General features: G+C 48.6%; 1 protein-coding gene across 1 annotated transcript in view; it reads right to left on the minus strand.

The window, feature by feature from the left end:
- Usp46 (ubiquitin specific peptidase 46) overlaps positions 1-13,351 on the minus strand; it is a 72,401-nt gene extending 59,050 nt beyond the window's left edge. Inside the window, exon 1 of the mRNA XM_028859458.2 lies at positions 13,171-13,351. Coding sequence (XP_028715291.1) covers positions 13,171-13,206 — 36 coding nt within the window. The 5' untranslated portion in view covers positions 13,207-13,351. The remainder of the gene's footprint in view (positions 1-13,170) is intronic.
- Positions 13,352-22,937: the final 9,586 nt, after the last annotated feature.

A 22,937-nucleotide genomic window follows, 5' to 3' on the forward strand; every position in this document is an offset into this window, starting at 1 on the left:
CAGAGACCTGTCGACATTGCTGAACTAGAAAGAGGCGGGGTCCTGCGATCTGGGATGCCTAGCTCAAGGCTCTGCCACCTCCACTGTCTGAATTCCTCTGCTAATAGGAAAAGGAGAGGCACTCAGAATGTACGTCACAAAATGGACGGCACCACATAAAGCCCTAACATAACTGATTCCTTCTGAGCCCAACAGTAGACCAGGGAGGTAAATTCATTCCTCACCCATGTGATATGGATGGGAGCGGAGTCTGGGAGAGATGGGCACACTGAGCTCTCACACTCACCCAACAGCATGGAGAAACTCAAACCAGATCTCAGGCACAGGCTGTCTGCCCTCAGGAAGCTCTCTGAGGTTCAACTGAAATGAAATCTACAGACTTAAGAAAAACTATTAGATAAGTTTGGGTGAAAATCAGCATTGAGTCACTGACCAGGGCTGGAGAGATGGCTCAGTGATTAAGAGCACTGGTTGCTCTTCCAGAGGACCCAGGTTCAATTCCTAGAAGCCACATGGCAGCTCACAACCATCTATAACTCCTGTAACTCCAGTTCCAGGGAACCTGAAACCCTCTTCTGGCTTCCACAGGCCACAAGTTGTACACAGACATCCATGTAGTCAAAGTACCCATTCATATAAGATAAAAATTAAAATCTACTCCATCATGTTTTTCTAGAGGAATTGGGAATAGAAGTAACTCACCCCTGGTGTACACATACACACACGCACACGCGCGCGCGCGCGCGCACACACACACACACACACACACACACACACACACACACGGTTCTGAATGTGACTGTACTTAAACTTCTTAATTGCCCTCATTTCTCCGGGCCCATGCCTTCTCCTAGACCAAGGAGACAGAGTCCCCTCCACATATCAAAGTGCCCTGAAGCCTGGCATTTAAATGACAGTGTCCCATGGTGGCTGGCTCTCAGGGTGGCTCCCTGAATAGCTCAGATTCCAGGCACAGTGGAGTGACCAATGCCTTATAGTCATCTTCGGCATCACTTTCCCTTTCAGAAGTCGGATCTGGGGAATCAATCACACAGTCTCCTATTACAGTGCAAAGCTGATTGGGAGATAGCTGTGGGCTTCTCTCCAGCTGTGGGCTTCTCCAGCTGTGGGCTTCTCCAGCTGTGGGCTTCTCTCCAGCTGTGGGCTTCTCCAGCTGTGGGCTTCTCTCTAGCTGTGGGCTTCTCTCTAGCTGTGGGCTTCTCTCTAGCTGTGGGCTTCTCTCTAGCTGTGGGCTTCTCTCTAGCTGTGGGCTTCTCTCTAGCTGTGGGCTTCTCTCTAGCTGTCTCTCTGACAACACAGAAGCAGAGAGACAGGGCCCCTCTCATCTCTGAAGCACCCATAGTTAGGGAATGGATTTGTTTTGTTTATTTGTTGTTTTAGAATTTCATACACCACACACACACACACACACACACACACACACTCCTCTTTAATTACTGTTGCACATACACACACCCTCTTCTTTAATTACTGTTGCACACACACCACACACACACAACTTAGTCCATTTAGTGTTAATCTAATGTACATGTGCTTAGGGCTGACTGCTTGGGATGGAATAACCTTTCAAGGAGCCAAGACTGATTCTCCTCTCTCAGCAGCCATTGATGGCCTGTAGCTCTGCATCTAGGGGTGAGGCACCATGACATTTCCACCATCCACACTAGCATGTCAACTGGCGCTGTCAATAACCAGGACACTTACTGCTAGCTAGTATCTTACAGACGTGATGGGGATGCTACACCCATGAAATTTCAACAAGGCATAGGTTGGGCCTCTGTACCCCCAATGTCACTATTCCCAGGCCAGATGAAGCGCCCCACTAACCACAAGTGGCAAGTCAAACGGAAAGCAAGTCTCCTTGGGCCTTGAGAAATTAAGGGCTTTGTACTTTCAACCAACTGAAAGGAAGATACTAACTCACTTCCAGAGGGAGATAACGATAAAAAAGCAACATGCACAAGGCCAGCACAGCTTGCTGAGTGTTTCCGCAGGGGAGTCCCTTTGATGCTCAAGAAAACAGGGACAGGGTACTCGGCTGTTGGCTTTTCTTATTAAGGCGTGAGGAGACGGGCTCTGAGTTTACCAAGCAGGATTCCAATCCCAAGCCCATCACCTTACAACCGCACAGTAGGGAAGCCATCCTTCTGTGTTCCTCCTTAGATCTTGCTGCTCTCACGGGGCTCCCACCAGAAGCACCCGCTTCCCCAGGAAAGGGGGCTGCATGGGCAAAATCTCCATCTCATTCCACACCTGCCAATCAGAATCAACGTGTTCACAAGCTCTTTGCATTCTGTGCCCAGAGGCACACCGACTGGTGGGAAAGTTCTGGGGTTTGGGTTGGGTTTTTGTTGTTGTTGTTTTGGTTTGGTTTGGTTTTAGTCCAAGGTGGCTTTGAACTCTCAACCCCATAATCTTCTATTCTCCACCTCACAAGTGCTAGGATTACAAGTGTATACACCACTATACCTGGCTACAAAGTAATTCTTCCATGTTACCACGCTAGATCTCTTTACTCACTCATCGAGAATTATCCATTGAACATCCATCCCCTGACTGCGCTAGGCACCACACTGACAGTGACACACACTGATTTTGGGAAATCACCAAAAGATCAGCCTAGCTCCTGCCCTGGGGGATTACCAAACCCATGGTTTAGGGCCACTGAGGTGGCTCAGGGGGTACAGCGCTGGCTGCATGAGACTGATGATACGAGTTCCATCCCTGGATCCCACATCAGGAGAGAATCAAGATCTGAAAGGTATTCCCACATATGCACACAAATCCCTGAAAGAGTAACATTTCCATTTTGGTTTAACAAATATGGTCATTGAACAACCTCAGCAGCTCATCAGAATTAACCATGACACTTCACACACACACACACACACACACACACACACACACACACACACAGAGTCAACCAACCCAGACTACATACAGTCTGAAACGGAGTGTAAGGCCCTTTAGCAGCTGAGTATCAAATTCCCACTGACAGGACCACTTTGTAGAACACTCTGACAATACTTAACGTATTTGCTCCATCTTCCAGTGCTATCACAAAATATCCCAAGACTGGGTCTCATAAAGAAACAGGAGCCAGACATGGTGGTGCACATCTATAGTTTCAGCACTCAAGAGGCAGAAGCAGGTGGATCTCTACGTTCTAGGCCAGTCTGGTCTACAAAGTGAGTTCCAGACAGCCAGGACTGTTACACAGAGAAACCCTGTTTCAAAAAACAAAAACAAAGAAAGGAAGGGAGGGGAGGAGCTTATTTAGCTTTTACTTTTAAATTTATATCTTATGTATTACATTATATGACACATCCACACACGTGAACATGCATGTGTACAGCAGGCAGGCCAAGAGCTACAGGAAGCTTGTGGAATCATAGGACAATTTGTGAGAATTTGTTTTTGTCTCTCCACCATACGGGTCCCGGGGATCCAACTCAAGCCATCAAGCTTGGCAGCAAACGCCTTGACCTGCTGAGCCATCTCTCTGGCCCCAAGCTAACAGTGTCCGAGGCAGAAAGTCAAAAGAGCATATGGTGAGGGCTCTGGTAAGAGCCTCACATGCATAGCTGACCAAGACAGGAGCACATGTGGCCAGTCGTGGTCATACACTGAGGCAAGGAGCCACAGAGGAGGGCTTGCTCCATCAAGGCCCCTCTCATGACAGTCCATCAAAGAGCTCAGCAGAATCCCAGAAGAACAATATCAGTCTCTCCCTAGGGCATGCCTGACAACCTAACATCTCCCTTTAGGCTCCACCTCTTTTTTTTGGGGGGGGGGTGTACAGTGAACTTTATTGATAGTATTCAAGAGAGTAGGGCTCCCTAAACCCCTCCTGTTATTCTGGGGGTCTGGGATGGAAACTGGGGGAGATGCTCAGTGTCGGGGGCTAAGTCCCCACGGTCGTACTGGGGAACCAAGCATTCAGCACATGAACCCTCGAGAGACACACTAGACTCGTACCGAAAACCTAGCACCCCACAAAGCTGCAGATCCTAAGACAGGCACATCTACTGCAGGGCTCCAGGACAAGGAAATGACAACAGGCACAAAGACAGGACGGGGACATCCACGGCAGCCCTGTTGTCAGAACAGAGTGCTTTAGAAGCTATCCAACCTGCCCCTGAAGAAGAGAACGAATAATGGAACCGCAGCCACGCTGAAGAGCGCGGTCACGGAGCCATTGGAATGAGTCAACTGGATTTCTGAGTCAACATACTCTCAGCCATAATTGGTGAGCGAAGCCGGAGAGTTGCAAAAGGCCGCCCAGCACATCTTCACACACAAACATTGACGGACTGCCTAGAGAATCACAAATAAAAGGCATGCATGGTGAATGCGCTATCAACTCCAGAAACCGTCTGTTCTAGGAGGAGAAGTAAAGGGAAAAGACAGAGAGTTGAATGTTGGTTTCTGAGCATTATATCTGAAAAAGGACTTAACCCAATAGGGCTACATTTTGATACCTATTAGCCCTGAAAAGTAGATATTTAGGTATAGGACATATATTACATTTTTTCATATTTGTGTTGATGTTTTATGATTTAAGTTTTTTAAAGTTTTTTTTTAAAGGCTTCACAGGTGACACACGGCCAGCACTCCGAATCTCTGTTGTAAAAAGGAGAAAGTAATAAAAACCTAGTTGTTTAATGTCAAGAAATACAACTAGAGAATAGCAACAATCTCTGGCTTTTGAGTTAAATCACTACCTTAAATAATTTTACATTGATTTTTGAAAACCTCTCACATGGCAGGTAATTTCTCTAAACAATATTTTTAAGAGATTGGGGCTATTACCCAAGAACTCTGTATTTCTCAAATCTTGATCCTCAGAGTGTGTGTAGGGAGTGAAGTAAGAAGGAATGGACATTTAAAATGCAGGTTCCCAGGCCCCACCTGAGCCCTGCTTACTCAAAGTCTCTGAGGGCAGACTCCTTGAGTCTGACTTTGTTTGTTTGCTTGTTTGACAGAGTTTCTCTGTGTAACAGCCATGGCTGTTCTGGAACTCGCTTTGTAGACCAGACTGGACTCACATTCATTGAGATCCACCTGCCTCTGCTTCCTGAGTGCTGGGATTAAATTCTTATTAAGAGAACACACCGGTATGCTCCATTCTTGCTACACAGAGAGCCACTAAATCATAAGGCATTTTAGCATCTATTGTGTTCAGTGTGGTGACATTCATATCGCACCAGAGTTGGGGTGAATGGTTTCTCGTATTGAACACAGCACTCGCACCAGGACATTCAAGCCAAACCTGATGAACACCGGACTTCCTGCACACAGAACCTACCCCAAAAGACAAAGAAACGAGCTTGAATAAGATCAGCTTCTAAAAGATCTTCAAACAGCAACTGGGTCGACAGGAAACTCCCCAAGTCCGGCCCTGCAGCTGTGAGTGCCAGCAGAGGCCTGACATGATTTTCACCAGAGCCAATTTCCTTCAAACAAAGCATGGACTTGAGCTGGAACACAAGGGGCTGACACAAGCACAGATCCGGAATGCACTTGCCACACTCCGGACGTCCCCAGAGGTGTGCATCACCTCCATGTTGCCAATCTCCACCCCACCCCACCCCGAGAACATGTTGGCATGTTCTTCCACTGTATCTTTGGATGTCTCCCCACGTTCCCTGACTTTTGCTTTGGTCTCCCTGATTTTCCTCTTCATCATTCCACTCCCTGTTTTCAGACAAAACCAACACTGATCCTGAGTTAGAAACAGCGAGGCATGATGTACACATGAGAAGATGTTCAACCTCACTAGTAAAGAATAAAGTGCAAGTTTAAACCACAGAGATGCAATTTCACCCCCATCAGATTGGCAAAATGCCACATCTAACAATATCAAGTGTCAGCAAGCGTGTGGAACCACTAGACCCCTCCCCCAACCATGCTGGCTGAAATGCAAATCGGTGCAACTGCTTCAGAGAGCAATCTGTCGATATATTACAATAAAAGATGCCCATTCCCTTTGACCCAGCAATTGCCTTCTGGACATCTACCACAGAGAAACTATAAACATTTACACAGGAAGACAAGTTTAAAACTGTTTATAACAGGCGGGTGGTGGTGGCGGTGGCGCATGCCCTTAATCCCACCCAGCACTTGGGAGGCAGAGGCAGGCAGATCTCAGTGAGTTCGAGGCCAGCCTGGGCTACAGAGCGAGTTCCGGGACAGCCAGGGGTATTACACAAAGAAACCCTGTCTTGAAAACACAAAACAAGACAACAACAAAATAACTGTTTATAGCATTGAAATATACTAACAAAAAAATTGTAAGCCCCCATGATTATTAATATATTGACTATAGTAGCACATTCATTTGAGGAAATATTATACAGCAGATAAACTAGAATTATGAATATCTTGATGAATAAACCTCATGATTATTGAATTAATATTAGAGAACTGATATAAGCTCAGATTTAGTTTGTTTAAAACACAAGAATCAGTACTATACCTACCTAGTTTGTCAATGAACACCAACCAAGTAAAAGTATGAAACACATGATAAATGCCAAATTTGGAATAATGGCCGCTGTGTCTATGGAGAGGAGGGATGAGTTGGGGATGCTCACGGGAGGTTTTAACTGTGTTTGTCATAGATCATTTCTTCCCTGGGTGGAGAGTGCTGGCTGCCGGCTCTATTATTCCACATACCTTTCTGGATTCTTAAAGTTCACCTCCACCCTAAGAAGGAATTCCAGGACTGAGTTTATTTACTCTGTGAATTCTGAAAGTAGCTGGAGGGACCAATGAACGGCAAGGAAAGCATTGAGAACCACCGGTCCCCTGCCCATGATCTTTATAAGGGATCCACAGTAAATAATCACACTCAACGCCATGGTGAACATGGGATTAATTACCATGTCCCTGAATTAACCCATAATCCCAGAACAGCAAGGGTGCAAAACGCCTATAACACCAGCGACAGACCGCAAACAATACAGGACATAATTATCTGAAGAAAGTTTGTGCAGGCTCATTTGAGGGCATTTTCTCTCCAAAGACCATTTCTCTCCAAAGACCTTTTAAACCCATAGACAAGCACTGATGCCACCACAAACGACTGTCCTTGTTAGCAACTTGCACGAAAGTATTTAGACCACACAAGCTAGCCGGATTAAGAAACGCCCCCTTCTATAACTCTTCCAGTCGGCTTGCTTTGGAATGGCTTCATGAGGACGCTAGGGCTCAAACCAGCAAGAGGTATCTTTCTGATGAGGCCACCAAGCTTAATGCCACCAGAAAATTTCAACAACCTGCAAAGACTAGGCTCAGATCTGGTGGTCCGGGACCCCACATCTAACTAGAGAAGGGCTTCTTGCTTCGAAGGCAATGGAGTTCAAAATTATTTTCAATTTTAATACGAACACCTGAAGATGCCACACTAGTGAACATGAATAAGCAGGACCTCGTGTACGGTTAAAATAGAATCCTGGGCTTCTAACTCAGAAAACATATCCCAGTCTTCAATCCTAGCCAAATATTGGTGTTCAAATTTGTCTTCCCCCAGGAATCCAAGGAAAAGAGACAATTCTGCAGACTTAATTGTCAGGTTTTGACCTAGAATAAACTCGAACATATTTGACAAGGAAGGTCAAGAGAGCAGTTTCTTTCTTTTTTTTTTTTTTTTTTTTTTTTTTTTCTTTAAACATTAACCCACCTCACCTCAGGCTGCATTTGTTAAACACCTAACAAATACCAGAATGGACCCCTTTTCCTAACTGTAACTTCTTCCAGCTGATACGGTAAACTCCACGTCCAGTGGCCAGTTATCTTTGCAAACAGAACTCATGAGTCATGGGAATAAGTTATCTCTTCATGCAGATTGTGAGACTTTTTTTTAAATTATTAAAATAAAATTCTAGAGCTGGGTAGAGGTGATGCATGCTTTTAATCCCAGCACTTAGAAGGTAGAGGCAGGCAGTTCTGTGAGTTTGAGGCCAGTCTGGTCTACAGAATGAGTTCCAGGACAGCCAGGGCTACACAGAGAAACCCTGTCTTAAAAAAACCAAGAAAAGAAAGGAAGGAAGGAAGGAAGAAGAAAAGAAGAAAGAAAGAAAGAAAGAAAGAAAAGAAAGAAAGAAAGAAAGAAAGAGAGAGAGAGAGAGGGAGGGAGGGAGGGAGGGAGGGAGGGAGGGAGGGAGGGAGGGAGGGAGGGAGGGAGGAAGGAAGGAAGGAAGGAAGGAAGAAAGGAAGGAAGAAAGAAGCCAGGTGGTGGTGCCATGTGCCTTTAATCCCAGCACTCGGGAGGCGGAGGCAGGTGGATCTCTGTGAGTTCTAGGCCAGCCTGGTCTCCAAAGTGAGTTCCAGGAAAGGTGCAAAGCTACACTGAGAAACCCTGTCTTGAAAAACAAAAACAAAAAAAAAGAAAGAAAGAAGAAAGAAAGAAAGAAAGAAAGAAAGAAAGAAAGAAAGAAAGAAAGAAAGAAAGAAAGAAAGAAAGAAGGAAGGAAGGAAGGAAGGAAGGAAAGAAAGAAAGAAAGAAAGAAAGAAAGGGGGGCGGATTCTGATCATTCTCAAACTATTTGCTTTAAAAACGTTGATTTATTAAGATAAAACCTTTTTATATAAAAATCCTCAGTTTGGGGACCGAAAAGACGGCTGAGCAGTTGCTCTTACAGAGGACCTGGGTTCAGTTCCCAGCCCCACAGGGCAGCTCACAACTGCATGGATCTGTGCTTCCCAGCTCCTACACCCTCTTCTGGCCTCTGTGGGCATCAGGCACATGGCGCACAGACATATAAGCAGGTGAACATATACGTAAAATTAAATTCTTGGCTTTGCTGCGAATGTTTACTGGTCTTACTTTTCCTTCATTTGAAGATGACTTCATCTACATAAAAGGACTCATCAAATGGGTCTCAGAAAACATCCTACGGGAGGTGCATTTAAACCGCCCATGTCTGGTGTGAGTTCAAGAAGGTTTGAAACAAGGCAGGTAGGAAGCAAAGTGACTGAGTCAATTAAGAGAGGAAAGGCTTTAAGAAATACGAGTCACTAAGAAACATCTCGTAACCAAAAATATATTAAACAGTTTTACAAGATGAGAAAAACTATGGACCCCCAGAAGTATAATTCACCAAAGGCCACCAACAATGTACTGGTTCTGTAACACATCAATGTTGAACTGGAATGACTCCCAAGCACACAGCTTCAGTTCTGACTGGTGTTGACTACGATCATGGCCTCATGAAAAGTAAAAACCTGACCACTTCCCTACTCCTAAGATTCTGTTCACCCCATCCGTGTGGCTATTACACTGCATTGAAATTGTCTCACCTTTGCCGACATCAGGCCGCAAGCTAAGGGACGGACGCCTGAGCTCCTTGGAGCTATGGCCTCACATCGTCATTTGTTAAGAACCTGCACACAGTGTGGGCCAACACTAACACTGCTGGTCCTTGACAGATGTCATTCCCAGGTACAAAATGTGTGTTACACATACACACCCCCACACTGCTGGAGACAAAACCCAAGACTCACACAGGCTAAGCAAGGCACTCCACCCCTAAACTACATGCACCACCACCTCCACCCACACACCCACACTGCTGGAGACAAAACCCAAGACTCACACAGGCTAAGCAAGACACTCCACCCCCAAACTACATGTTCCACTGGCCCCCTCCCCCAAATCTACTGCTTGATACAGGCATTCCCTGCAAAACACACCTTAACAACGACACTCCTAACAAATGAAAGGGAGAAGAGCTGGTTCAGGCCATTTGACACCAGTACAAGTCACATTTGGACCCCTTTTTAGGAAATTCCTCAATTCAAACAGGAAACAAAGCATAACCACAAATAATCTCTTCCAATGGAAGGACCAGGAAACACACGGGGAGTGAAATCCATAGCTCCGAACAACAGAGGATTGTCATCTGGGGACATTTCCTTGTGCTTGGAGCAGCTGAAGCATTCTTGAAATGACAACACACACCAGCCAAACAAGCTTTACTATCTCCAACCACACCTGCCATGTGGTCAGGCTGACTTGCCCTAAGAGAGCTGATCAAGCATTACTATGGGAGGCCTTCACAAGAAGTAAATGGGAACCAGTGCCAGACAAGGAAACCTCGGTGGGATGGGGAGGAGGAAGGGAGGGGATGCCGCTCAGCTCTCCATCACAGGAAGGACTTGCTGCCAGGCTTATTGAAGCTCTGCTGGGCTCCCCTCCGATGGAGGAAAGGAGTCAGCCTTTCAGAGCTAGATCTTCGTCTGTGTATCTTCCCCCAAGAAGATAGCATCTTTAAACACTCTTTCAGAACACACAACAGAGAATGTCTGAAATATACCAAGTGCCTTCTCTTTTATAAAGCAGCCTGAATGTGTTGCTCTATGGGAGAGTACTTCCCTGGCATGTTCAAGGCCCTGTTTTGAGCCACTCAGTACCAAGTAAATACAAATTAAAACAAAAACAAGCAATCCCTGCTTGCTCTCCAACTCCTTAAACAAGCCGAGATCAAAAGGAGAAAGTAGGCAGGATCTATTAAGAGCCCCAGTGAGAAGCGCTGTCACAAGTGAGACCGGGAACAGACCTACCTGGAAACAATTCATCATCCAGTGAGGTCTCTACACGGAGGTACAGGGAGCCTTTATTTCACTGTGGGGACAGAGACAGCCGCAGTCCAGCAGTCTCCTCATCACCACCCTTTTCCTCTGGGAAATGAGAAAGGGAGGAGGCGCAGAAGCGACCTGAGCAGCTTTTTATAAGGGGCGGGGCTTCCAGTTCCCACCCCAGCCTCGCTAAGGTGTTGTTCAGCCTGCTTTGTATAAGTGACCCTACGGTTGTTTCTGTTTGGGTAGGAGAGGACACGATTTCCATGGCCCCGGCAACGACTGGAAGGCAGCCTGGTAACAAGAGAGAAGGTGCTGAGCGAGCGGAGCAGCTGGAAGTCTCTGAGAACTTACTATGTCCTGGGCCCCGAGCCCCAGGGACTCACTCAACGTAACCAGCGTCAGCCCATTTCCACAAATGTACACCAAGGTACAAAAAGTAGCATGCCCAAGGACACAAAGCTGGCGTGTGCTCGAAGCAGGACCTACTTGCGAGCTGGATGAAGAGGAACACACCCGTCATCCAGTGCTTAAGGCGATCTCAAGCGGGAGGTCTACCTGGGCTTGAGAGACTGCCTCAAAAACACAAGCCACAGATAAATACATAAGCAGGATTGAAGCTGGAGTCTCGCCTTAGAATGCAAACATCTCTCCACAGAACAGGAAGGTTTACTTCACTAGGGGAAGGGGTTGGGGGACTGAGTAAGGGCCTTAACTCAGGACCTTTTAGGTCACCAGAGGAAGTGTTGATTCTATGCACACAGTATCGCCCATTCCTCTCACGCCCTCCCAGAAGCTTGCCTCTCTGGCTGAGTTTCACTGAAAACAGGTTGTGACATTCTCTCCAGGTGTGCCAAGAAGTCCTAGCTACAGCAAGGGCAAGAACAAGCCGGAGGCAGATGTCCTCTGGGGACACGCTCGCTCTTGAGTTTCCACTCTGCTTCAATACTGAGAAAGTGTCCCTGAATACAAACTGGACAAGACCCGCACACAAGCAGCCACCGAGTCTCAGGAGCCTGTGGGCCTGAGGGCCACCCCCACAGGCGGGAAAACCAGCCTTCAAGCCACTGTGGTTTCACAGTTCGCCCCAGGAGCTGGGTCACAGCAAAGACTCTGAGAAGAAACGCATTGTCTTCCGGAGGCATCCAGCGACATTAAAGCCACTGGACAGGAAGAAGCAGGAAAACCTGTGTCTTCAAGCAGAAAGGGGAAATGTCAAGGCTGCAGGCGCCACTGCCATCATCTAAGGAGCCCTGTTCCACCAAGCAGACAGCCATCTCTCGGGGAGCCCCTGCCTTTGCCCTGCTGGCAAGGCCTTGGCTGCCAGTGCTGAAAGCTGGAGCCAGCCACAGCAGGTCTCGACTCCACCTGAGCTAACACATGGCTCCTTAATGCTCTGTGCCATGTGTTGATCTTGCAACAGAATGTGGGACAGAAGATTTAAAAGTCTGCGATGGGGGAAGGGCAGCCAGATCACCTTACCCAAAGCCTTCTCAATCAGGCCTCCTCAGATTCCCTTTAGGGGCTAGTATTACTATCTTGGGGGGAGGGGGGAAGGATTCCCCAAAATGGCAAAAACACCAGTGTTCCAGCTTGAAGGGGCTCAGAGTGGGGAGAGGTTAGAGTATAAGCAGAGCACATACCCTCAAGCCCCACACCAGTAGGGAATGCCTTACTCCAAACTGACCTCCCTAAGGATCTCACAAGTGGGGGTGCCTGCTGGATGCATATCCAGGGGACCCAAAGGCTGGAAGTGGGTCCCAAGAAAACTAAACAGGACAGGAAAGTAGTGGGGGAAAAATCCAAATTGAAGTGCCCGCTGGGTCATGCCCCACCCCCGAGCCCATCAGCCCAGTGACATGCCAGGCAGTGCCCAAGCTAAGTGGAGAGGAGGCGGGGAAGGATGGCCCCTGCCGCCTTCCTCACACCCACAGCCGCCTCACTCCCAGGGCCTGCAAATGTTACTGCCATACACTCTCTCCTGCAGGTGGGGGAAACTGAGGCCTCCAGAACAAATCGCTGTGCTTCCCAATACCCGGCTTTACTTCACCTCTCTAACCAGATTCTGCACTTGGATTTTTTTTCCCCCACAGCTTGTATGTCTATCCAATTTCTCCTGATAAGAGAGAGCACTGCTGTTGCAAAGTGAATCTTAAATACAATCGAGGCTGAACTCCAAAAGGAGACGAGGACAGTCAGGGAGTCCAACGAGGGCTTATTTACTGCACCAGGAGGATGTCCCTCTCCGGACTCATACCCTCCCGGTCCTTCCCCGGGACATCGGTGCGCGGCCACCTCGAGCCCTTCACCCCCACCCACCGCCCCGCACCGCAGCTAGAGGGCGGGGGCATGGGGCCGCCCTGGGGATCCCCGGGATCTACTCGGTCCCCAGCCGGGACAGAGGCGGGAGGGGGACTGCGGTCAGCCGGCCCAGCTCCCGGGGGCCGGGAACTTCTGGCCGCGCGGCCCCTCCGGCCACGGCGCGCGTGCAGCTCCAGCCCGGGGTTCCCTTTCTTCTTTGCCTGGCTCGCCGCGGGCGCGACCCCCGGAGGCTCGGCGGCCACTCACCATATTACAGATGGAGGCGATGTTTCGGACAGTCATTAGTCTAAAGGTTGCAGCGATCGCGCACCGCCATCTTTACCAGGGGAAAACGGGACTGTCCATGGTGGCGCGCAGCGAGGCCGGGCGGCGGCGAGGCGGCCTGGGGCCGGCTTGCAGTGGGGTTGGGCGAGAGAGGCCGGGCGGCGGCGAGGGCGGGGCGGCGGCGCGGGGCGGGGAGTGGCGGAGCGACGCAGCCGGGGCCGCGGCGGGCGGGAGGAGGAGCCCGGAGCCGGGAGGCGCTGAACCGGGGGCCCTTACGCTCACAGACGCCCGCCCGGACTCGCTCGCCTAACCCCGCTGGAAGCCGTTCTTGCTCCGCTGGCCCCAGGGTCCCCGCTCTGCGCCGGCTGCACCGCGAGGCCGGCCCCGGACCAAACCCAGCACCACGGCCTTCCCGCCCGACCCAAGACCGCACCGGGGCACTGGACACTGGCCGATCGCCGGCCCGGGACCCACACACACCGCGGGAACACCGGAGCTCTCTCTCGGTCCCGATTTCTTTCTCTCTGCCTGTTCCTGCGGGTCTCCAACAAGCCTTGGGCTTTAGGGGTTGGGTAGAGGAGGGTATGCGGAGTAGGGGGTGACTGTAGTCTAACTTGAAAGTTTCTCGCCAGGGTTCTAGCCAGATGGCATCCGCCGGAACCCAAAAAGTAAAATATGACCAGGACATGGGCGTGGCCAGAAAGCCCTTGCCAGCAGTAACCCAGCTGCCTGGGAAAAGGTCTCTCAGAAAGGAAGGAATTCCGGATCTAGGCAGATGCACTCGGGCAGTTTGTGACATTAGCCTGCACAGAGGTCTGGGCGGTACTGAAGGCTGTCCAGGAATGGTCAAAACAAAACTTCCGTATCCCCTACCCGCAGAGCTCCTGATCTCAGTTTTGTGAGATGGACGCTGTTTGAGCTTTTTACACGTTCCTGCAGAGACTTCAGGCTCAGGGTGCAAATGTGTACCCCGCTTGAAGGATACGTTCATGAGAATGCAAAGAATCCATTTCAAACGCGGGGAACAATTGTGCAGACAAGGTTGCAATTCCGTGCTTCCCACGGGGAAGCTGTGCATGTGGAACGTGATATATTCCTGAACCAATGTGTTTTGTGACAAATTAAATTAGGAGATAAATTAATATAATTGAAGACAGCTTTATCTAGCCGAGAGTAACATACTAGGGGGCGAATGGGGTTATCCACATAACATGCGAGAGCTGTCCATTGGTGATTCTTCTAGGACCTGGGGTGGAAATAGAAGACAGATACTACTGACTGAAGGTTTGGGGGGACCAAGTGGATACTGTCTTTTTCAGTGTGTAGAAGGCTTAATATTCCCCCTCACGCTGAGTCATCCTACCTCACTTTTATTTTCAATTTTTTTGCTACTCTGTTATGATACACTTTATGATTCCTTCGACTTCTACCATGACTATGAGGTAATAGACACGATAGCTCCATATGGCTTAGAGATCAGGTATCTTACCCCAGGTTCTGAGTTACCCACAAGGTACAGATGAAGGTGTACTAACCTCAGTTGGGCACCATTTGGGGAGAAGACATTGGTAAAACACCCAACTATAACTGGCCAGAGCATTGAGGCCCAGAGAAGCTTAAAGATTTGAAAAAATGTCAGAAGCTAGAGGCCCTCAGTTACACAGATGGTTGGTCCAAAGCTTTAAATATGGATGTTTTTCTGGTGATAAAGTCCATGATTTCTTCCAATATGGATGCCCTGATGGCAAAGCCTCCAGGATTTAAAACACATTTGAGGGCTGGAGAGGTGGCTCAGTCAAGAAAGTGCTCACTGCACAAGCATGGGTCCTGAAGTTCAATCCCCCAGCACCCACCCACTAAAAAAAAAAAAAAAGAAAGAAAGAAAGAAAAAAGAAAAAAAAAGAAACATGATCACAGTGTAGAGACGGAATACCCAGGGCTTGTGTTTGCTGGCCGGTGAGTCTAGCCAAATCGCAAGCTACAGATTCAGGGACAGACCCTCTCGCTCTCAAAGAGTAAAGTGGATGGGCTAGAGAGATGGCTGGATGGTGAAGAGTGCAAACTGCCCTTCCAGAGGACCTGAGTTCAGTTCCCATCACTCACTGGGGTGGCTCACAAACATCTGTAACGGCACACTTGCAACTTCAGCTCCAAGGGATCCCACGGTTTCTGGTATCCATGGAACCTGCATCATGTGGGCATACCGCCTACACACACACACACACACACACACACACACACACACATCCATAGTTAAAACTAGAACCCTTCAAGCAAAAAATAAGGTGGAAAGGGCTTGAAAAAGACACTCAACACCTACCCCAGGGCTTGGCACACACATGTACTCACACAGGGACATATATACATGTTTACACACAAAAACACCGTTGACACAGTGAAAATTGATCAGCACCTGACTCCCGGGTGCTGTGCCAAGAAGAAACAATATTATTTCTGTGCCCTCTGACCTCCTAAAACTAAGGACACAATGTAAGCATTCAAGTTGAAATCTGAGTGTGGTGTCCTATAATCCAGCACTGGAGATGCTGAGTCAGGAGGGCTCCTACACATTCAAAGCCCACCTGGTCTACATAGTGAGTACCAGACCAGCCAAGGCTAGATGGCCAGACCCTGTCTCAACCTCTGACTCTGGAGAGAGAAAAAAAAAGTTGAAACTCAGGCTGTGGGTTTGTCAGCAAATCAATTGAACATAGCAGAGTTTATCCAACTCATGAATGATTAAATGTGTTTTACAATTCGACCAGGTTGATATTCACAAGTCTCAGTTACAGAAGGCTTGGGCTGAAGAAGAAGAATTGTAACCTTAGCTTCATCCAGTGAGGAAATATTACTCACAGGTGGAAGGAGGTAAAAATCTTGAAAATGGTGCCTAGATGAAGAGAAATTTTAAGGGAAGATATTCTACAGAGAGGACAGCTGGTATGAGATCTACAGTGAGTAAAAGACTAGCCACTGGGAAGAGCCTGTAGGCCAGCATCAGCCTAAGTGACTCCGAGGGAGGTGGCCACTCCAGGTAGTGTGTTCCTGATGGAAAGGGTGGTCCATGGACCAGCCCTGGCATCAGCTAGGATGCTGTGAGTTGTACCCATCTCCGAACAGGTCAAACCCTGCCTCAGCCAACCATTGTGCTGGGATTCACGATGTGCCTGCCGTGGAATCATTCCGATTCTTCCAGTAGCTGCTCCTGGACCCACCCTGGGAACTTTGCCTCTCCCATGTTTAGATCCTAGGGTTCAGGTGCATCTTACCTTGCATGTAGAGTCAGAGGGAAGCCTCATGGCCCAGCTTCAGAGACTGATTTGTTCAGTAGAGTCAGCCCTGGGACCTCATGTGCAGTGAGTGTGAATACTGATACATATGTGTAGTGTGTGTGTGTGTGTGTGTGTGTGCGCGCGCATAAACAAGGTTAGTATTGTGTGTCTTCTTCCATCATTCTCCACCTTATTTTTTGAGACAGGATCTCTCACTCAAACTGGAGTTCACTAATTTGGCTAGGCTGGTTGGCCAGTGAGGGTCCTCCTGTCTGTTTCCCTAGTGCTGGTGTTATAGATGTGTGCTAACATGCTTATCTTTGCACATGGGTGCTATCAATCCAAGCTCAGGTCCTCAGGTCTCCATTGCAAGTACTTTACCTCCTGGACAATGTCCCCGAGATGCATTTGTCTTGTTTTGGAAGACAGGGTCTCATTATCAGCCCAGGCTGGTCTCAAACTTGGGTCAGTTCTACCCCTAACCTTCAAAGTGCTGGGATTACAGGTGTGAGCCACCACCATACACAGCTTTCAGCCCTGAGACTTTGGCGGGGGAAAAAAAAAAAGGTCCTGCCCCCATTCCTGATTCTGCAGAGCTGATGGGACGTGAAGCCAACATAGGAAAATGGTCGGGGAGGCATGGAGGAGAGATCATATCATCCTTTGTTCTACTACAACCAGATCAAAAGCCCAGACTTTTCAGTAACCCAAACCAGTGAAATCCCTCTTTTCCCTGACCGCCTGCCACTGAAGGCTGAAGGAATCCTAATTTCATCAGTGTCTCCCGGCTCTGGGAACTCAAGAAGCAAGCTCACTCGGAAGCCATGTTTCTGCTTCTTCTGTGCTCTGCCCTCTAAGCAGACAGCTCAAGGTCTGCCTCCCAGGTTGCTCCTCCCCCAGCCACGGCTCTCCTAGCCCTCATTAGACAGGAAGGGACGGTCTGCTTGGCCCCCACGTTACCCTGGAGGAACCAGGGCACTGTCCACTGGCACCGTTCTCTCTGAATCACCGTGCATCCAACAAGCACTGGACACCCTCTGCACTACAGCCTGTGAGCAGTACTGGTGGCTTGGGATAAACCAAGACGATGGGTGTTGGAGCTGTTCTGGTTCTGGCAGCATTTGTGGGCGCTGTTTAGGAAAGTCTCTGCTACTTTGGGGGTACTGTGAGGATAAGGTAAGGCCAGCTTTGGAATGAACATTGTATCAGAAGGCCGCTAATGCAGTGGTTCTCAACCTGTGGGTCGACACCCCTTTGAAGGTTGAGTGACCCTTTCACGGGGGTCACCTAAGCCAATCTGAAAACACATATTTACATTTACAATAGCAAAACTACAATTATTAGATAGCAACGAAAATAATTTTATGGTTGTGGGGGGGTCACCACAGCATGAAGAACTGTATTATTAAAGGGTCGCAGCATCAGGAAGGTTGAGAACGTTCTAACAGAATAACCGCATCTAACGTCATGTTGTAGTTCCACTCATATATTTCCTGGTGCTGCAGTTCTCGTAAGCCCTCAGAATAATCAGCCTATTTCGAAGGCCACTGAAGGACCTTTTGAGCTAGATTGGAGCATGATTAGATTTTTATTTGATAACACATTGTAACTGAAAAAGCATTGCTCTGGCGGCTGCCCTTGGTGAAGGAAAGCGGAAGGGCAGGGGAGATGCTCCAGGTGAAGCCAGTTAGGAATCTGAGCGGGCTGGGGAGATGGCTCAGAGTTCGGATCCCCAGAATCCACACAAATTCCATGTGAACACAGCAGCCCGTCTGTAACGAGCACCCAAAAAAAACAGACACAGGAGAAGGCTAGACTAACCAAGCTGGTGAGCTCTGGGTTCAACTGGGATACCCTGCCTCAAAAAATAGGCAATCAAGGAAGACTTTTGATGTCAACTTTGGGCCGACACACACCACACATATGCATATATGTATACACATGTATGGGCCCACACACGTTCAAACACACACACACACTAAAATAAATAAATAGGCATCTGAGAGGGTCCCAGAGTTGATGGTAGCTTGCATCTAGAGGAATGGCCTTGGGGGGAGGTCGGGGTGGACAGAATGAAAACCGGCTTCTGCAGTCGACTGGGGTGGAAGACAGGGACCAGCCCCAAGTTTCTGACGAGAATAAAGTGTGTGCCACTTTTTATTTTTACTGTGTGTATGGGTATTTGGCTTGCATATATGTCTGTCCTCCATGTGCATGCCTGGTGCCCACGGAAGCCAGAAGAGGCATTAAATTCCCTGGAACTAAAGTTCCCGACAGTTGTGAGCTGCCATGTGGGTGCTGGGAATTGAACCCAGCTCCTCTAGAAGAGCAGCCAGTGCTCTTAACAGCTGAGACTTCTATTGAGCTCACACACACACACACACACACACACACACACACACACACTTTTATTTTTTAATGGGAAATGCTGAAGGCTAAGACTCAGGTGAGGGTGATCAGGAGCCTGGCTCAGGGTGTGGAGTTTGCGGACAAGCACTAAGTGCTTGAATTATTCCTCAAATGAGCCCTTAACTATGAGATCTGAGGCTAAGAAAAAACTTCACTGGAGAGATCAGTCTAAGAGTGATTAGTGTAGAGATGATGGAGGACATGAACTCTGGAGGAATTTGACCCAGGGAAGGTGGAACAGAAGACAAAGGGATGATGATCAGAGAACTCCATCCTGCAAGGCAGCCATGAGAGAAGAGGAGCCAATGGAAACCAGGAGAACTTCTGAATTAGAGAGGACAAAGGCTGGGGGTGTGATAGGAACTGAGTATTCAAAGAGAGAGGGACTATAAACTATCAAATACAATTCTAAGATCAGCAGATTCTACCACCCGGCACATGCCACCACAACCAGCAGGTATCAAATCAACATATCTCACCACCCCGGCATGCGTCACCACAACCAGCAGCTGCATAATGATGCCAGAGAGATAATGACGGCAACTGGACCTCTTTCTAAGATACGTGTCATCCTCACAGTTCTCCGAGGAAGGTGGTACTAGATTCTGTGTTCAGGAGGAAAGAGAGCCGAGGCTCAGGGAATTTAAGAAAGTTGGCAGAGCCCGTGTGTGGTGGCACACACCTTTAATGATACACACCTTTAATCCCAGCACTTCTGAGGCTGGGACAGGTGGATCACTCTGAGTTCGAGGTCAGCCTGGTCTACACAGTGATTTCCAGTTCAGCCAAGTCTACATGCATAGTGAGATCTTGGGAAGAAGAAAGGAAAAGAACCCCAGAGTCAGGTGGGGGTGACTCAGTGGGTAAAGGGGCCTGCTGCCCAGCCTGAGTTCCACCCCACCTGAGTTCTACCCCGCCTGAGTTCCACCCCCAAACTCCACACGGGTGAAGAGAAACTGACTGTGTGAGTTGTCCTCTGACACGCAAACATATACAGAAAAAAAAAAAGATGAGAAGGGGATGGGAAGACAGGAAGAGAGAGAGAGAGAGAGAGAGAGAGAGAGAGAGAGAGAGAGAGAGAGAGAGAGAACGAGCTCTCCAGAACCATGCAAGCATCAACTCTAAAGGGGGCTCTGTCACTCTCTCTAGGGTAGTCTGGGTGGAAGGTTGAGACACAGTATGGGAAATGGCTATATGGTAGAAGGAGAGGAGACGATAAACTCTGAAGGAGTTTGGCTGTGAGGGTCGGAGGTCGTGAAGTGAACAACGGAAGAGCTCAAAAACACCTTCAGTGAGGGTTTCTCCCTGACTCGAGCCCGTCACCCCCACTCCATGCTTCCAGGCCTGCAGCCCACACTTGCCCTACCATCTTCCTTCTCCGTCAGGTCCACGGATCCCTCAAAGCTTGCTTCTCACAGGAAGTCTTCCTGGGTAAGCGGCCAGCGCCATCACGGGACGACCTCAGATGCTTCCTTTCCCGGGCCCTTATGTTACCAGAAACAGTCAGCTCACTCAGTCTTAACCATAGCACTCACCATCTTGCTCTCCTGAAAAGGGTCTCTCTGCTCCCGTCCTGGTCTGATTTAAGTACAACTGGAGGCTCTGGTAGATTGGGAGGGCGGGGTCTGCCGGACGAGTCGGCCAGCGGAAGTTGAAACAAGACTGGCTTCGGTAGAAGTCAGGCATCCTGAAGAAGTCTGGCTGTAAAATTAGGATGACTCTTCAGCAAAAGCTTGAGGGAGGCGAGGGACTCAGTGGCCTTTCCTATTTATTAGTTTCTTTTGTTGAGATGGTCAGTGCGGGAAACGGTAAATGTGTTTCTCACCCGAAAGGGAAGGGCCTTAGGCCTGGCAGCAGGGGTTTATAATCCTGGAAATTTAGGAGGCTGAGGCCGAAAGATTACAAGTTCAAGGCTTCCCCGGGCTGCAGAGTAAATTCAAGGCCAACCTGGGCGACTTAGCAAGAACCCTGAATCAAAAGAAAAGGAAGAAAGGGACAGGGTGTGGGGTACAGTTGAGTGCTGGGGTGCTATGCTAGCCTGGGTTCACTCCCAAGCAGAACACGAGGAAAACCAGTGATGCACTAGTGACCAGTGACGCGTTGTGCCAGCTGCTCCCACGAGGGGTGAGCATCAGGGCACATCAAAGGTCCCAAGATAGAGGAAAGGAGGAAGCCCTTCCATTAGGGTGAGGAAAATCTTGTGAAATGCCACCTATCTTCTTCATGAAGCAAGAAGATATATATTCTCCGGGGGGGGGGGGGGGGGGGGGGGGTCTGATCTCTGTTCACAGCTGGATCCTTCAGACTTGTAGGCACATAGTAGGTGCTCAGAGAATGTTCCTTCAATGAGCGCCTGCTGAGAGATGGTAAAGCTGGAGGGAGGCTAAAGTAGCTGCTAGCGCCAGGTGCGTGATCCTGTAGCCAGATTAGAGTGAGACCATCATGTGCTTTCCAGCCCATACAATGAAAGAAAAATGGCCTCTTCCTGTGTCATGCCCCGTCTCCCCCTAGCTCATATATGGGCTCGTTTCCATTTTAACAACTCCCTACCCACTCTGGCTGCTTGGAGGCCAGGCTCACAGAAGCGGTCCCTGAGACACTGTCCCACAAAGGCCATCCCCTACAATTCTCTTTGTCCCTGTCCTAGGAAGTCACAACTAAACCACGTGGCCCACAGAAAGCAAAACAAGACTGTCCTGAATTCTCACATTAGATTTTATTTTATTTAGTATTAGTGTGTGTGTGTGTGTGTGTGTGCTCACACGTGCATGCGTGTGTGCAAGTGCACACACAACTGTGTGGAGTTGGTTCTCCCTTTCTCCCTTCACTTGGGTTCTGTGCATCTTTATCTTTGTACTGAAAGCACATTTACTTTTACTGAGCCATCTCGCGGGCCCTTCCACGGCCCCTTTGTCGAGTCTGAGAGTCCCAGCTCTTCATCTCTTCTCAGGAAACAGGGCAAACAGACAAGAGTGAGGTCTGCCCTTTCAGGTCATGCAAGTCTCATCCTCCTAGGAGCAGCTCTGCTACTCCGTGCCCTGTGAACATCTACACAAATGCTGGCCACCGGTCACTGTCACAAGTGGCCGAAAAAGATAGTCACGGAGGACCTGACAGGCTCTGAGGGCTGCATTCGGTTAACGAGCCCTTTCAGGATCGTGAGAGCTGGTAAGTGGGTTCAAGGGTCTCGAGAGAACTAGTTGATGCAAGGGTTTTATATTCTTTTAAATAAGATTCTCTTTCCGTTGCAACCTTGTGTGGGGGAAGACACTGGGCAGTGTAGAGGTCTCCATCTCAGGCACTCACCACTGTGGGAGCTTGTTAAATGAATGACCATGAGGACTGCATGCCAGAAATCTGAGTACTGAGGACAAGGAGGCAAGAGGATCAGGAGATCAAGGTCATCTTTGGTTATACAGTGAGTTCCAGGTCAGTCTGGGCTGCATGAGATCTTGTCTTAAAGAAACAAAACAAACAAAATCTCCAGAAAGAGTGTAGATGGCTGGACAGGTGGTTCAGTGGTTAGAGGCACTAGCCTCAAAGCCTGAAGGCCTGAGTTCAAACCCCCACCACCACCACCCACATGGTAAAATCAGACAACTGACTCCGACAAGTTGTTCTCTGCCCTCCACATGTGTGCAGTGGGGATATGGGCAAGATCACCCACACATACATACATACATAATAAATAAAAAATAAGATGTTTTTTTAAAAAAGAGTGTAGACGCTTGCAGCGGCTTCCATCGTCCACTTTTCTGAGAATTTGAGTTAGGACTCAGAGAAGTATAAGCTTTTCTTTTCCTTGTTTTTGTTTTTGTTTGTTTGTTTTGTTTTTTGAGTCAGGGTCTCTCTATGCAGTCCTGGCTGTAGGGTTTTCTTTTCTTTCTTTCTTTTTTCTTTTTTTTTTTTTTTTTCTATTTTGAGACAGGGTTTCTCTGTGTAGTTTTGGTGCCTGTCCTGGATCTTGCTCTGTAGACCAGACTGGCCTTGAACTCACAGAGATCCACCTGCCTCTGCCTCCCGAGTGCTGGGATTAAAGGCGTGTGCCACCACCACCCGAGGGGTTTC

This window comes from Peromyscus leucopus, chromosome 10 (genome assembly GCF_004664715.2).
Source record: "Peromyscus leucopus breed LL Stock chromosome 10, UCI_PerLeu_2.1, whole genome shotgun sequence".
Classification (NCBI taxonomy): Eukaryota; Metazoa; Chordata; class Mammalia; order Rodentia; family Cricetidae; genus Peromyscus; species Peromyscus leucopus.